This window comes from Halictus rubicundus, chromosome 16 (assembly GCF_050948215.1).
Source record: "Halictus rubicundus isolate RS-2024b chromosome 16, iyHalRubi1_principal, whole genome shotgun sequence".
Lineage (NCBI taxonomy): Eukaryota > Metazoa > Arthropoda > Insecta > Hymenoptera > Halictidae > Halictus > Halictus rubicundus.
This window is the reverse complement of record NC_135164.1, coordinates 8,740,371-8,755,629: the sequence shown is the minus strand read 5'-3', so window position 1 is coordinate 8,755,629 and position 15,259 is coordinate 8,740,371. Positions and strand designations below refer to the sequence as shown.

The window sequence follows — 15,259 nt, the reverse complement described above, 5'->3', positions numbered from 1 at the left end:
GCAATAATCAGCATCGTCATTATTATTATGAATTAATACTGATCCAATAATTCAACAAAACCTGCGACGAAAAATGTTTATAACTCGATGCAATACGATGACGTCTTCCTAGAAAATTATTGTGAATATCAAAGCAACCAATGTCTCAATGTCCGTGAGCTTGTCATTTATGTAATTTAGAAATCTTGATTTGAGCACTCGGCGGTTTTACATCATTGTTACTCGCGTGGTACATCGCTGTCCGTGCTCTTTCTGACTTACGCGTGCCACTATTGGCCGATCGAAGTGATTTTTTATCGTGAGTAATTCCAAAACGCGGCGCTCACTGTCACGCTTCGTCCCGCAGAATTATCGCTTAAAATACAACAACAGCGACACGAATTTGTTTCTAATTTAACAGATGTCTTTACCGTTTCCTAACCTTCTCTTCCATCTACGTTTCAAGTGTTCATTAACATCAATTAATAGATGAGATACTTAGAACGTCGCAACTACAGGTCGCACAATGGCGTTATCCGAATGTTAAAACAAATATCCGAATGGCTTACAATTTCCCAGCCTCTCCATGTGCACGTCAAAACGTTATTAACGCGAATAAATAGATAAAATATGTACTCATGTTCTGTTTTTCAAAGAAGATATCACAAATTCGCTTACAGTTACAACAGCTGTCCCCCCCACCCCCCCCCCACCCCCACCCCGCCGTCCCATTACTTCAGACTTGCAACATAGGAATAGAGTGGTCAATTATTATAACTACCAGAGTATTTACAGTATCTTCTTTCGAAGAACGGATTATGGAATATCACAACAACATACCAACACACACAGTAATCGTTAGAATATTACAAAATCTTCTACCCAATTTAACAAATAACTTACAATTCGCGAATTGTTCCATTTATATGAATTTTGAGTTTGAGATTTGCGATCAATGACCTGAAAACTCGGGACACCAATTTTTCGATAGGTCAAATCTTTGGTAGGTTGATCTCCTTGATCTAGGGGATTTCCCGTACGCGCCAAGCGCCCTGTGTGTGTGTGTACGCGTATGGGTGCGTAATGCGCGTACGCGCGTCGGGCAGGGGCACGGGCACGGGCACAGAACGCTGCGCGGCACGGAGCGGTGGCAGTGTTGCGGTACGTACCTCGTCCTCGCCAGTGGCCACCGTGTTCACGGAGTCCATACTCTGTGAGAGCGGCGCGTCCATGATGCAAGCGAGTTTGCTGGATGGTCCGGGGTTTCCGGGTACTGCGGTTCGAGCGGGTGGCGGCGATGAGTCCACCGTATCCCGTCTCGGGCGTTTTAAAGCGGGCGGCGTTATGGTTGTACCGGCGAAGACGACAGGCGCCTCCAGGACGTATCACTGGCAATAACTCTTCAACAGATAGAAATCCAGGCGTTCTCGCCTACTTCCTCCTTCTCTGACGCTCGGCTTCTTCTTTTCCTCTTCGTCTCCTTCCTTCCGTTGTCTTTTCCCTATCTCTCTCACTCTCTTTCTCTTCGCTTCACTCGCGCGCACACACCGTACCTCTATATCTCCTGGCTCGCTCTCTCTCTCTCTCTCTCTCTCTCTCTCTCTCTCTCTCTCTCTCTCTCTCTCTCTCTCTCTCTCTCCCCCTGTTTATTCCTTTCTATTCACTTCTTCTTCCGCTTCCTGTTACGTTTCTTCTTCGCCGCCGCCTGCTCCTCAGCCTTCACCGCTACCACCACCTCCTCCTCCTCCAGGCCTACAACGGCACGGTGTACTGGCTGTTCCCGTCGTTCTCGATACACCTGTCACACGCTGTGCAAGGACGTCAGGAAAGACCAATGCAGAGAAAAAGTTACAGAAAGAGGAGGGGAGGAGGGTATTAAGGGGGACACGGCAACGAGAGAAAGCGAGCGAGGGAGAGAAAGAGAGAGAGAGAGAGAGAGAGAGAGAGAGAGAGAGAGAGAGTGTGTGTGTCTGTGTATGCGAGTGAGTAAGTGAGACGGTCTGAGCAATACGTAGAATGTGTATGTAGCCTGCAGGTGTTCCCACGCGTCTATTTTAGAGCAATCGATACACCGTGCCCGTGGAGGAGGGCCGAACCCAGAGAACGTGTTCTACAGCGGCGGCTCGTTGACAACACTTGTTTCATCTATCGGCGGACGACTTGCTGCGACGGCGGTAAATATGCTGGACTACTGGTTACGTCGGGATATTCCTCTTTATCTGGTGTCACGTTCGGCAACGACCGTACTGTCCAATCGTATCCGGTGATCGATGGCGAGCGGAACAACAACGTCGACGACGGCTGACCGGCGGCGGCGAATCCGGCTGTGTCCGCGCGACTTGCGCCTGAACAGGTAACGGCGATTTTGCTGGAGACGTTGAGCGCGTATTTCTTTTTCTTTTTTTTGTTATGAGCGCACCGCGTGCGATCGTCCCGTATCCTTCGTGCTTAGACGCGAATAGTCTATGTACACATGTATGGTATTATATGCACGTACATACGTTTTAGCGCGCCCGCGCGTGTGTGTGTGGCTGTGTGTCTGCGTGTGTATGTCTGTCTACAGACAGACGGATTCTATGCATGTGTGTATGTGTGTGTGTGTGTTCGTGTGCGTGTTCGTGTGCGTGTGTGTGTGTGTGTGTGTGTGTGGAGTGTGAGTGTAGTGCGCGAAAACAATTTTATATAAAATTATCGATTTATTTTTGTTTTGACGGACCGAGCGAAAGAGACGAGCCGATCGATTTAAACGAAAAAACCGTGAACCGTGATTTAAATGAACAACACACCGGCCAGGCAAGTAAGAATAATAATAATATTGTTACGTAAGCACTGCGACACGACTGGTACGCAGGTTGCCGATAGACTGACGAGCGCGACGCTCGAGACGGTTGCGCGCGCGGGGTCGGTTCGCCGTCGGCGCAGGGGTGGGGCGCGGTGGGGTGGCCCGCGGGCCACTGGGTCGGGGTAGGTGAGTGGGTGGCTGCTCGGGGGTGGGGATCACATACGAGGCTGGACGAGGGGGTCAAGGGGTGAGGCACGCGACTGGAGGGGCGAGCCCTCCCTATTCCACCTTTTCCTCCGACTCCGACTCCGACTCCGACTCTGACTCCGACGACGCGACGCTGACGGCGTACTCGACCGAGGAAACGGAGCTCTATCAAACCGAGGCATCGTCAAGTTCGTCCAGTGGGTGGGGGTTGGAAAATTATACGGTGCTTCCTGTGCTTCGTTTGATTTCCGCGAAAGTCTCAAAAATTTCAGAAATTAATTGCCTTCTACACTCGAAGGCGAAAGGATAGCACATCTGACGTATTTTTACAGTTTTTAAAAACCGGTAATAATGCTGTAGGATTCTAGGAACAGGGACACGGCCACAGAACGGAACCCTTCGGCTTTCCCTAATTTCCATACCTATTTAGTCTGGGTGTTCCAAGTCCCCCCAAAATCACCATCGAATGTCCGTCACAGCACCGTCAAACAGAACTCGCAATTAGTCAACAGATTAAGACTTGTCTCCCCACTCCACCTTCCCCTTCTACGTCGCTATTCCCCCACGCTTTCGACACGGCCCAGTCACCTGACGCATTTCGTCTCTGTCGTGCGTGTGTCACAATGTCACGTGACTAATCCGGCACTGACAGAGAGAGGGTAACTATACAGTGAAATCTCGTTGTATGCCAGTGCCAACCTTGCGTTTCCAAGTCAGTGGAAAACCTCATACCACCGGCGGTGAGTAGCCGAATCTCGAAAGTTGGCTATATCGGTGTGAGACCAGAAGGCCACTACTAATCCAATTACGAAACTTCTTTATTTTTCGTTATTTTTTTATGAAACTTTTACCAACATATTCGCGGCACTTTTCTGATTGAAATGAAACCCGATATGATATAATTCCGATGATATTTACTTGTTTACAGGCACTATACCTATGTATAATTGTATTTTCCAAATGAAAGCGCGCTGACTATCCGTACTCGGACATCTGCATTTTCCGCAGGGTGCAGATGGTATCGAACCCTCGGCCGTACGAGGGGAAAAGAGAGAGAGAGAGAGAGCTATGCGTATTACTCGGTTCTGCTCGAAAAACTTCGTAACCATACGCTTTCCCCGTGACTAACAGGTGGAAGCCGTTTGGAACGTGCAGCTTTCCTCGAGATTAGCAGGTGGAGGATGCTACGACTAGTTGTGACGCGGGTTATTTCGAACCAGGTCTGGAGAAACCGCCTTCCCGTAGAAAGCAGATGGACGACTTACACAAAGCGCGCTTCAAAGGGATCGCCTTTTTCCTTCCGTGAGTCGTCATTAGCAGGAACAATCGGAACGACGCGACGCGACACGACGGTAACTAAACGCCCTTTTTATAAAGAGCATCTCGTGCAACTGGTTGAAAAAATCGGATTCTTTTGCATAAAATTTCGGATTACCTTGTCATTCAATGAACATCGTCAACTTTCTTTCTGGATTTCTAATTGAAATTTGCTTCTGAACTTTTCGAAAGTTCCTTTTCCTAAAATTGCTATGTTTGGCTTAAAATTGGTATTCCTCCGATCGGAGAGTACGGGTATAGACGACTCTTTGAGAATATTCGTCTTTTCATTCCATAGTACATAAGTGAAACAAATACCAGTATAGAGACGTTTTATTATCTTCATAAACATCACAAGATGTTGTAAAACGAGACTAATGTAATTTCAATTATTCCTGCGCAACTCTTTCATACATGTCTCTGCGCAACTCATTTATACATGCTCTGCGCAACTTTCCCGCGCTAGATTGAGCGCCAATTCTAAGCTTATTCCAACTCTGATTCTCACTGTACATAACAAATATTAAACAACTGGAAACGCTACAGAGACTGTAATCAGACACTAATGTTCCGGATAATAAAACCACGAAAGTATTTACTAGAAGAGAATACTGATTTTGCAACCCTCAATATACACTCCACAATCTCTACAATCTCTAGTAACGTTATATCGCACCTGAACAAGCAGATTATGAATTACAACAGAACAATAAATTATTAATACAATTAGAACAATAAATTATAGTTGTAAATTAACTATGCAGCGGATATTTACCGTATTAAATCCGTGTGGCTGGTAGCGACAGCCTAGCGTCAACGATATCGATGATATTACAATTTCCCACGACTTCCTACTTGTATTCTTGCCTCTTCTCACAGTTCAAACCCAGCAATTTCCAAAAAATCACTATTACACAGCCTGAGAAGTAATTAATTAACAAACTCACAGAAACTTGAAGCACTTTGCTTCCCTATTCGCACAGCTACGACGACTCGGTCGGTTCCAGATGTTACTGTCAGATGGCGCCAACAGTCTCTCCCACAAAAATCTCAAAATAGCGCCATTACTCGTAGCGGTAAAACGCTCAAACTTCTAGCCAAAAGTTACCGATACTGTTTCCAGAACTGACTGTCAGATGGCGCCACCGGTGTCGTCCCCAAAAATCTGAAAATAGCGCCATTACTCGTAGCGGCGAAACGCTGAAACTACTAGCCAAATGTTACCGACACTGTTTCCGGATGATAATGTCAGATGGCGCCACTGATCTTTTCCCAACAAAATAAAGAAATAGCGCCATTACCCGTAGTGGCGAAACACTGAAACTACTAGCCAAATGTTACTGACACTGTTTCCAGATGATAATGTAACAGATCTCGTCCCTGGCGCTTCCCAACAAAAATTATTTACATAACAAATTACTTCAGATTGAAATAAATACTGAAAGAGATAACACGTCTTTTATTTGGAGAAATATATTACACTCCTACAGCGCTTCACCAGTCGCGCCATCTGACTGTAACAACTGGAAACAGTGTCGGTAACAATTGGCTAGTAGTTTCAGCGTTTCGCCGCTGCGAGTAGTGGCGCTATTTTCAGATTTTTGGGGAAAAGACTGGTGGCGCCATCTGACAGTTACCTCTAGAAACAGTGTCGGTAACATTTGGCTAGTAGTTTCAGCGTTTCGCCGCTGCGAGTAGTGGCGCTATTTTCAGATTTTGAGGGAAACGACTGGTGGCGCCATCTGACGGTTACCTCGAGAAACAGTGTCGGTAATATTTGGCTAGAAGTTTGAGCGTTTTGCCACTACGTCGAATGGCGCTATTTTTACATTTTATTTCTGGCGCTAATTTCAAATGAGGTGTTGGTTATATCAATAATTGCAACATTATTGCATTATTGCAACAATTGCACACATTACCGATTAATATTTAGCAGCAGTTTACGTCTTTATTATACGATTAGAGGTGACAGAAATAAATTATTGAAATTAAATTGCAAACAATAATATCAAACGTAACTTAATTAACAAAGATAGCAGCATGCTTGTTACCAGAACGAATCGTAACAACCCATACGCCCTTTCCCTTTTGATAGTCACTCGGTTCGCTCCAAAATTTTCTGGCACTCCGAACGATCGAGCAGTCATCCCCGCATCTCGCAATTAGGCGACGACCGATTTGCTTCTATACCTTGTACAAACAGACTTGAAGCCCATAATCGCGATGATGCCATGCTCGCCGATAAAGGATGCTCACTTATTGTACATTCGCAATCGTAAGCGAAACGCTTCGTCACCGAACGTGATCTATCTACTCGAGTATGCTCCAAACAAAAAGACACCTTGATGTCTGCGCGCGATTCAAATCGGAAGATATCGAAGGACGATCATGACGTTGCCGATGCCAGTCGCGAGGCTGTCCCTCAATCAAATTGCAAGATGCCTTTAAAACCAGTCCAACCACGTACAATCTCGAATAAATCGTGCACTAGTTTGAAGGTGCTTTGAATCAGTCTCATCGGGAAACGAAGCCTGTTGTTCAGTCACGCTCGAGGAACGTGTTCAAGAAGAGCCGATTCTCGAGAAACGTTCAGAACACAAATCTGTAAAACTGTAAAGCTGTTTGCCGTTGTGCAGAAATTGTAGCAATTATCTCGTTCGGTTGTGCGGGTGTTGATAAGCGTTGCGTACACGTATTACAAGCGCATTCAGGTGGTATCAGGATATACGTTCCTCGGTGAACGCAGGCTAACAACGACGTCGTTGTCAGTCTCGTGGCGCAGCTGCCGAGAGCGCCGTTTTCGCTGTCACGGCATCGATCGGTCACAATCAGCCATAACCTCTGCAACTCTCTGGCTCTTCACCCTTCCAACTGAAACATCAGAATTACTGCACGAGGCTTACAAACGAACCTCCGCCGTGTTCCCTTCAACTTCACGCGATTCCCGTTTGTAAATCATTTCGGGGGAACGGTGCGAGCAGAGTGGTTCGATAGGAGTGCACCAGGAAGACCTTCAACCGTGTGCAACCCCTAAGCGAGGCTCTCCAGTTTCAGCGAAACAAGCTAGACCCAGGGTAGGCCACAGTGACAATCGGACATCCATGCAGTAAAGGTTGACCCGTTCACTTCGAGACGATTGCAAAGTTTCACAGTCTAGGCCGACAGAGAATGGCTGCCAGCTGTATTCCGCTGATAGGGAACGGACTTCCCCTTTGTTCCTCGGCAACGCCCGCGTGAGAATATTCGCACGCGTCGCGCATAGCCTTTCGTGCAGTGTCATTCGACATAGTTCGCGATCACTGTGTCATCCCGGTGACTCTGTTTGGGTGCTTGGCGCGGCTCACCCGAAACGCGTGCGATATTTCTGGCGCGGGTTTATCCGGCGGTACGATCGCACACGTGTGATAATATCTCGAGTATTCTGAACATTCTTTAGTATCATCCCACGTAGGTGCAGGAATTTTTTTTTTTCGAGAAGAATGCGAGCTCGAATGAGTCTTCGTTCGACGAGCCAACGATAGGAAGTTAGTGAGAATTAGATTAGTCCGAATCACTGGGCGACTTTTCTGCTAGATTCGTCATCGATTTCGGGCCTCCTGCCTATTTCGGGAAGGCTTTGTGCGAACTGTGAGTCCATGGAATCCTGTGCGTGCATGTGCTGCGTGCGCAGACAATGCGTAATTTCAGTGTGTTGTACGTTCACGTGTGCGAGTTCGTAAACACAGTTGCATGCGATGGTGTAGGGCTTGAGGTTTCTACGGTGATAATGGAATTGACAAGTTCCGTTGTGGTAGAATTCTATCTGCGAGTCGCTCTTGAATAGAATTCTTTCAAGATATTCCCCTCTTAACTTGCCAGCAAGCAAACCCATCGAGTATTATCAAGGCAATCGAAGATTATCCATTTCGAAATCTAGTAAAAATATTTTCTGACATATCCACTCCAAAACATTACGTACCATTTGTTTAACACTAGGTTTACGGGACCCGTCAAAGTGACGGGTTCTAATATTTTTAATTTACGATTATTGAGATTCTGAACGTCCATCCACGTGGAATTACTCAACAAACTTATTTCCTTGGGTATATATTATTTAAAAAATGGCTGAAAACTTGGATAGACGCATTCTTCTTATTTTTATAAAGTATTGTGAAATACTCACTTTCAATGCTCCGTAAACCTAGCGTTAAGAGTCGACGTTCCTTATGATCACTTGAACTTCTCAGATTGGAAAAATGGCGTGCTTTTTGGCAGGTGGTCCGACGTAATGTCGCGCACATAATTATATCCGTTCAGGCTACAATGTTACTCGGGATGAAACAACGAGTATAGTAATGGAATGAGGCACGTTTCGTGCGACGTAACGATTTGTGTTTTGATCGAAGGTGTCGCGAAGAGGAACTTGATGGCAGTCGAACCGCAGTGCGGTCGTCGGTTTAGCCGTTTCACCGGCTAGCTACACCGGGAGGAAAGCATAGTAAAGTGCTTCGGCATCTTGGAACAGACGAGCATGAGTGTTCGTGGCTCGTGGACACGTGCCTCGACGCGCGAGTCTCCCCGATAGCACAGTGCACCGTGGACGTCGGCGTCTGACGTCATTTTGTTCCGGCGGGAAAACAAACGACATCGAAAAAACGCACATCATCGTCATGGAGCAGCAGGATTTTCTGATCAATCTACATTATTTGCCGATCTTCCTCTTCATCGCGCTTCCCAGCGTTTTTATTTTAACGTGAGTCGCTGGTTTCTGGTCAATCTGACCGCTATCTCTCGTCAGAAATCAAAATATGAGCCCTTCGACGCTAGACTTACGGGACCCCTCGAAATGACGGGTTTTAATATTTTTAATGTACGAAAAATCATTGAGAAATTTATTTTTTTCTTTTTTGTATTGAGTTGTAACGAAAGTTCTAGAAGAATAAAGTTAAGATATTCGTAGATTTGTTCAATAACATATTTTCCATTCTGTTCTATTTCTTTCTTTCTTTCTTTCTTTCTTTTTTGAGGTAATTTATCATGTTATTGAAGAAACCTATGAATAAATATCTCGATATTATCTTTGAATTTTAATTTGAAAATGTTACGAACGTGGAACGCTACGTTTCAACGCAATATATATTATAAAAAGAAGTGTTAAAAATTTGGATAGACACAATGAGACCCAAGTACCATATATCTATAAATAGACAGTAGTTTGTCAGCTTGAATAGATCTTTTAAAATAATTACAGACTTCTAATATCAGCTTTCATTATATCGGCAGATAAAATATTCGATTAGCATCTGCTGAATCATTATTTGCTTGTGTCTGTCGACACTCACGTGCCATGCCTAATTAACATATCGGTGAGATACTATCATTCTTCACAGCAATAAAATTCACGATAGCGTCATTATGTCAATAATATACTGTAATTTGGAAAACTTGGGCACAGATCAACATGCTTTATGCAACGATCAAATTCATTTCATTATTAAATTATTAACCCCACCGTGTACTAAATACGACTGTTTTTAATTTCCTTTGAGTAAAAATAAAACACTGTATGTACACTCAAAATATTACAGTACAAAATTTCATTCATAATTTCATAATTTCCATTGGGAATGAAAATTTATTAATCATTTCAACTACCATTTCTATTCATCATTTCTTTTGTAATAGTAGACTGTGTATGTAAACGATTCACTGTTTCTACTTTGTAGTTATGTAATAGCGGTTCTGTTGGGCCATGTGGAGGCCGGGTTTCCATACATCTCGGATGCAGCAGCGTATGCACCGGAAAGCTGCATATTCGCCCAGTTTATCAACATGATAGCGATGCTCAGTGAGTCCATTATCACGGATACATTTGAATTTTCGATGTTCTATAGCCAGGAAAATCGATCGTCGCTCTGCACATGGTTTAGTGACCTCGATTCTCGTTCGCGTGGGACTTTCGACGAAGTAAAAATAGTGTTCGATCTCGAGATCGTTTTCAAAAGAACACTCCTAGGCTCCTCAACGCGAGTCTGCAAACAAATATTCGATGTATCACAGTATCAAAAGAAATTGCTATGGTAATAAAAACTGAATATGTATAGCACAATAACAATTCAAAAACAACACGAAATTCTTCTTTATGTAGCAGAAGCATTGATGAAGATACTAAAACACTGAATAAGATGCTGTATAATGCTTCACGTCATTGTTATATATTATGAATTTCTGTTTTATAAGTCAATGCTTAAAAATCTGAATTTCCAAAAATGTTCGCAAACCTAATAATTTATGATGATCAGTTCTTCTAAATTCGCTAAGTACAACAGAGAAAAACGAATGAAATCGATCAGAAACGTCTGCAATATAAATGTGGTTTTATAGTTTACATTTATATGTATATAAAATGAAGTAAACGCCTCAGAGAATTTTCCTAGAATTGGTCTGTATAGTTAATAATTGTCAGTCAAGTATTGATACATTTATTTATGTACTGTTATCGTTTCAGTGTCGTTCGTGATCTACATAAGGTACTCCCAGGTGAAAGAGTGCACGACTATCTTCAGTTTGCAATCGTCTCTACCAAAATGGAACCACTGGGCCCTAATCTTTGGCCTAACATCCACCTTCGGCCTTTCCGTCGTCGCTAACTTTCAAGAAACCTCCGTGCTCTTCGTGCATTTCATTGGCGCGCTTCTTTGCTTCGGTTGTGGCACTGCTTATTTCTGGACACAGGTGAGAAAAACATACTTTCGTGTGATGTTCATTTCGAAAACAATATGCAGGGTGTTCGCGATCATTTGCACCAGCGTTTCTTTCGTAAAACGTAAACATTAGATAAAAACCGAAGAGGAGGTAGTTGTAGTATATTTTACTGGCAATATGATAGCGTATCTCAGTTTTTCGTATTTTTGATATTTTTCTAGAAACAAAGGTGACCTTCATTTTTTACAATGGAATGCTACATATTTGTTTACGTCACACGAAAACGGACATTCAGACGGGTTCAACCGTGTAGTATACTATGGTCATCAGGGTCATACAAGGGCAGAAATAAAAGAAATAGATTTAACATTTATTGTATTTACTAGTATGTTATGTAGACATCTAACTATGAAATAATCAGGAGTCATAGCAGTAGGAAACGGAAAATGTGGCCAAACTTCCCATGATAAGTTTTGCAATTTTCCGGAAGTGCCTTTCGCAGTACGTGGTTTAGTGTTAGCAACAAAAACGAAACTTATCAAAGGAAGTGTGACCATATCTCTCGTAATTTCCTTAATATGAACTCTTCCGTTCAGCACTTATTTAGAAGCATGAAAGTATATAATAGCATACGTATTAACTCACGGACGGACTGGAAACTAACGACTACAAAAATCGGAATCTACAAAACATGCATTTAACAGAGACGCAAAGAAAAGACAACTGTTACGAAGCAATATCGTGTTATTAGATTAGCTGAAACGTAACCAGTTTTCCGTGTCTTGCATAATTTCTTGGAAAGCTGATTGATCTGTGGCACGGTATCGTCTCCGGGAATAAAGACTGTCCGTTCTATGTATAGTCATCGACGTGTCTCGCTTTCAGGCTGTGTGCACGTTCTACCTACATCCGCTCGGATGTTCGATGAGACTGGCGCATCTGCGAACGGGATTGTCTATCTTCTGCACCGTTTGTTTCTTCGTCACCCTAATCACCGGCGTGCTGTCGCGACTGGCTTTCAAGGGTTGGTTCGTTTCTTTTTCCTATCCAACGACCACCCTTCCCGTTCGTTCGCTAACAAAACGTTTGCCATTTCAGGAACGAATCCCCGGAAATGGTACAAAGGTGACGGCGGCTGGGAGTTGCACGTGGCTAGCACCGCCACCGAGTGGGTCTGCGCTGCGGCATTCTGCATTTACATTTTGACATTCACGGATGAATTTAGGGACATCAAGATCAGCCATCCAAGGGTACATACCTCTGATTCCTCCTACAGTGATCAAATGATTAGAGCCGCTTGCTCGGGAATTTAAAATGTTGATTTACCGGAAACCTATTAACCCTTAGCACTCGAATGGCGACTGTAAGGCGCCATTAGAAATTGCTGTGTCATTATTCAAAATATTTTTTACTTTATTAAATGTGTCTGTATTTAATAAATTACTAAATACTTCGGTATTGTACGAGTAAATTGCACCATTTTCGTATGTATAACAGGAAAAATTTATATATATATAGAAGGGAAATATTCTAGGTCAGAAGAAATGTTTCGTTTTGGAGTTAAAATAGCTTCGAGTGCAAAGGGTTAACACGTTGGCTTCCAGCGTCGTACATCTGTGAGAATCATGATTTCATCGAGAATCGAATTGCGTGTGTTCATAGTGCTTGTTTGAAATTATAACTATTATTCGGAGAACTTACGAGTTCTCTATGACAATTTTCTATTTTATAGAAGAATATTTTCTTAAATATTCTACAGTCAAACCTAGCTATGTAGCCTGTGGTCGATACAAACACTGCTAACGAACATGTTACCCCTTTATTGAACTTGCAATTTCGACTTGCACTTCAAATTTTTATTTTTCTCATTTCATACAGCTAGACTTTCGTTTAATACCTGATTATTTTAACCCTTTGCACTCGAGTGGTGACTCTGAAGCACCACTAGAAATTGTTGTGGCATTACTTCAAAGAAATTACAAAAAATATTACAAAATTTAAATATTATATGTGTAAATCGGATCAGTTTCGTACGAATAAACTGAAGATATTCCAAGACGGAAGAAAAATTTAGTTTTAGAATGAAAGTAGCGCCGAGAGTGCGAAGGGTTAATATAAGCCCGTCAATTGAGAGGTTCAAGATTGTGAACAATGGCTGCATTCTATTCTCAGGTTGTCTGCGTGCCGAACCGGATGAGGTTGAACGAGGAGACGCTGAACGAGAGCCAGAACAGCACGATGAACCGAGAACAGGGCTCGCCGAGGGCCACCTGATCGCTCATAGGCAGAGGCGTCGGTGGTTACGTGAACCTTCTCTCGCACTCTCCAGTGAACACCCCGTGTCCCGGCTACAGGTACTGTGAATCCCGAGAGGCTCTGTTGGACGAGGTCGCGCCATTGGTGGCGACCACGCCGCCAGCTACCAGCGACTACGAGAGGAGAACCGACGTGCTCTGCCCGGTACAAATACACGTGCAGGACCCATCGATACGCGAGCAACGACGACAGCCGAAGGAACGAGACGACTCCGAGAACAGGCAGAAATGGGCGGAGGATTACCCAAAGAAATGGATCGACCTGGACGAGAACATCCTGGACGGTTACATACTGATAGACGACGGGTGTCTGGGGCCTGCCATGGCGCTGGACGAGTCGCAGGAGCTCCCTTATCCCGAAGGAGCCGCGGAAGTTGACGACGACGACGACGACGCGGACAGTCACGGGAAAGACGATTCCTCGATCTACAACAGGAGAAGACAGGGAATCTCGAGGAGACCTGGAGAGAACCTGGACCTCTGCACCACCTATCCGCTGGCTAACAGTCATGGTAGCGGTCGAGAATGGAGCAGCCACCCGAAATACAGCGAATTGTACTCGGACGTGGCTGTCAAGAAGTTCATGGAGGCGAACCGGGAAGACACGGCGAACTACTCGGTGGCGAACAGTCACGGTAATCGCAGTGTCTCGTCGATGAACAGGGAAGGAAGCTTCAGAGACACCGCGGAGGCTGATCGGCCGAACTGGGGCAGTAGACCGAGCACGAATTACGAGGTAGCGAATAGTCATACCAGTTACGGGATGTATCTGGAAGGCCAGGCACAGCAGGAGGACAACACGCAAACATCCGGATGGCCAGTGACGTCTTGGAGGGAACACATGTTCAACACCTCTGTGCCGGAAGAGCAGAAGCTCAAGTCGGCGAACGTTGGTATGACGGATGACGACGATACCGTGAGAACACGTCGAACGGAAACGAAGTTGCAAAGTGAGCACACCGTTGAACCCGCCTGCGACATTGAACAATGTTTGGTCGAGATCGAGGAGAGCCTGTTGAACATTGAACAGAACCTGCTCCACGTGCAGGATATGGATATACCGGAATTGAGGAACCTTTTGTACAACAGTCCGAGCATCGAGAAGAGTCTGTTCGAGGTCCAGGATCTTCTCTACACCGACGGCATCGTGACCGTAATCAAGAAGAAGAAGAAATCCTTGTCCCTCGAATCCGAAGAGGAGAACGAAGACGACGAAGAGGACGACGAGGAGGAGCAGGTTTGGGTTGGCCGTAATTTAACGATAAAAGACAACGACGACGAGGACGGGAACGCCGGCGCTGGTTCGATCGATCCCTCGAACGAACTGTCCGACACGAACAATGTCCAGGTGACGAGCCAATCGGGATCAACCGATCATTGCTCGAACGTCGATTTCATGAACGGCTCGACGATCTTGCCGGTGGAGGAGAGCCTGAATTACACCGAGAAGGCGATCAATTTCATTCCGAACAGCCTGAACAAAACGCTGCCCAGAAGAATCGTTCTCGACGGGGCGAAGGAGAACATTCGCCTCTGTTCGTCGGAGCCTGAAGAGCCAACGGCAACGATAGACTACAACCTGAACACAACCTGCGCGGAGAAGAAATTGCTGTGCCGCGACAAGTGTCACAACAGAACGAACTCTTTGGACGAGGACTCGACGTTCCCGAATTTGGACTCGGCCGACAAGCTGGAGACCGGCAAGTCTTCGCTGCAGAATTTGCTGATCGAGCCCGCGAACGCCAACCTGTTGGACCATTCCGGGAAAGCTAGATCGGAGGAGATACTGCAGACCTCGCGGGAGAAGTTTCTCAGAAATCTCAACCGGAGGAGCGTGGACGACAAACGCTGGACCATCATGGAGGCGAAGGAGGACTTGCAGAAGAAGATCGAGTCCGTAGCTTCCCATAGACGGTTCACCGTGTCCGGTGGAAACGATTCAAAGAGAATTAGGGTTTCGAAGGAATTCGTGGAG

The 15,259-nt window shown here is 45.0% G+C and overlaps 2 protein-coding genes across 7 annotated transcripts in view; one reads left to right on the top strand and one right to left on the bottom strand.

The window, feature by feature from the left end:
* The window catches only part of LOC143362225 (protein couch potato), a 77,425-nt gene extending 76,144 nt beyond the window's left edge, over positions 1–1,281 (bottom strand). For all 4 annotated transcript variants that reach the window (XM_076802211.1, XM_076802209.1, XM_076802208.1 and 1 more), the window contains exon 1: positions 1,149–1,281. In XM_076802211.1, the coding sequence (XP_076658326.1) occupies positions 1,149–1,211 (63 nt within the window). In that variant the 5' untranslated portion in view covers positions 1,212–1,281. The remainder of the gene's footprint in view (positions 1–1,148) is intronic.
* A 5,344-nt stretch (positions 1,282–6,625) lies between these two features.
* On the top strand, positions 6,626–13,374 carry LOC143362228 (DNA damage-regulated autophagy modulator protein 1-like). Of its 3 annotated transcripts, none has more exons than XM_076802217.1 (7): positions 6,626–7,359; positions 8,671–9,017; positions 9,991–10,112; positions 10,773–10,999; positions 11,855–11,993; positions 12,068–12,219; positions 13,142–13,374. In XM_076802217.1, the coding sequence occupies exons 2-7, from the start codon at positions 8,935–8,937 to the stop codon at positions 13,241–13,243; spliced, it is 825 nt and encodes a 274-aa protein (XP_076658332.1). In that variant the 5' UTR covers positions 6,626–7,359; positions 8,671–8,934; the 3' UTR covers positions 13,244–13,374. The 3 variants fall into 3 exon arrangements, with proteins under 3 accessions (XP_076658332.1, XP_076658331.1, XP_076658330.1); XM_076802216.1 differs by lacking the exon at positions 6,626–7,359 and adding an exon at positions 7,566–7,701; XM_076802215.1 differs by lacking the exon at positions 6,626–7,359 and having other exon boundaries at positions 8,608–9,017.
* The last annotated feature ends 1,885 nt before the right edge of the window (positions 13,375–15,259 follow it).

Bases quoted from the DNA above. Each gene is read 5' to 3' on its own strand.
- LOC143362228 (XM_076802217.1), top strand. From the start codon at position 8,935: ATGGAGCAGCAGGATTTTCTGATCAATCTACATTATTTGCCGATCTTC. The intron at 10,113-10,772 runs GTGAGTCCATTA...TTATCGTTTCAG, and splicing joins CAACATGATAGCGATGCTCA to TGTCGTTCGTGATCTACATA. The intron at 11,000-11,854 runs GTGAGAAAAACA...TCTCGCTTTCAG, and splicing joins CTGCTTATTTCTGGACACAG to GCTGTGTGCACGTTCTACCT.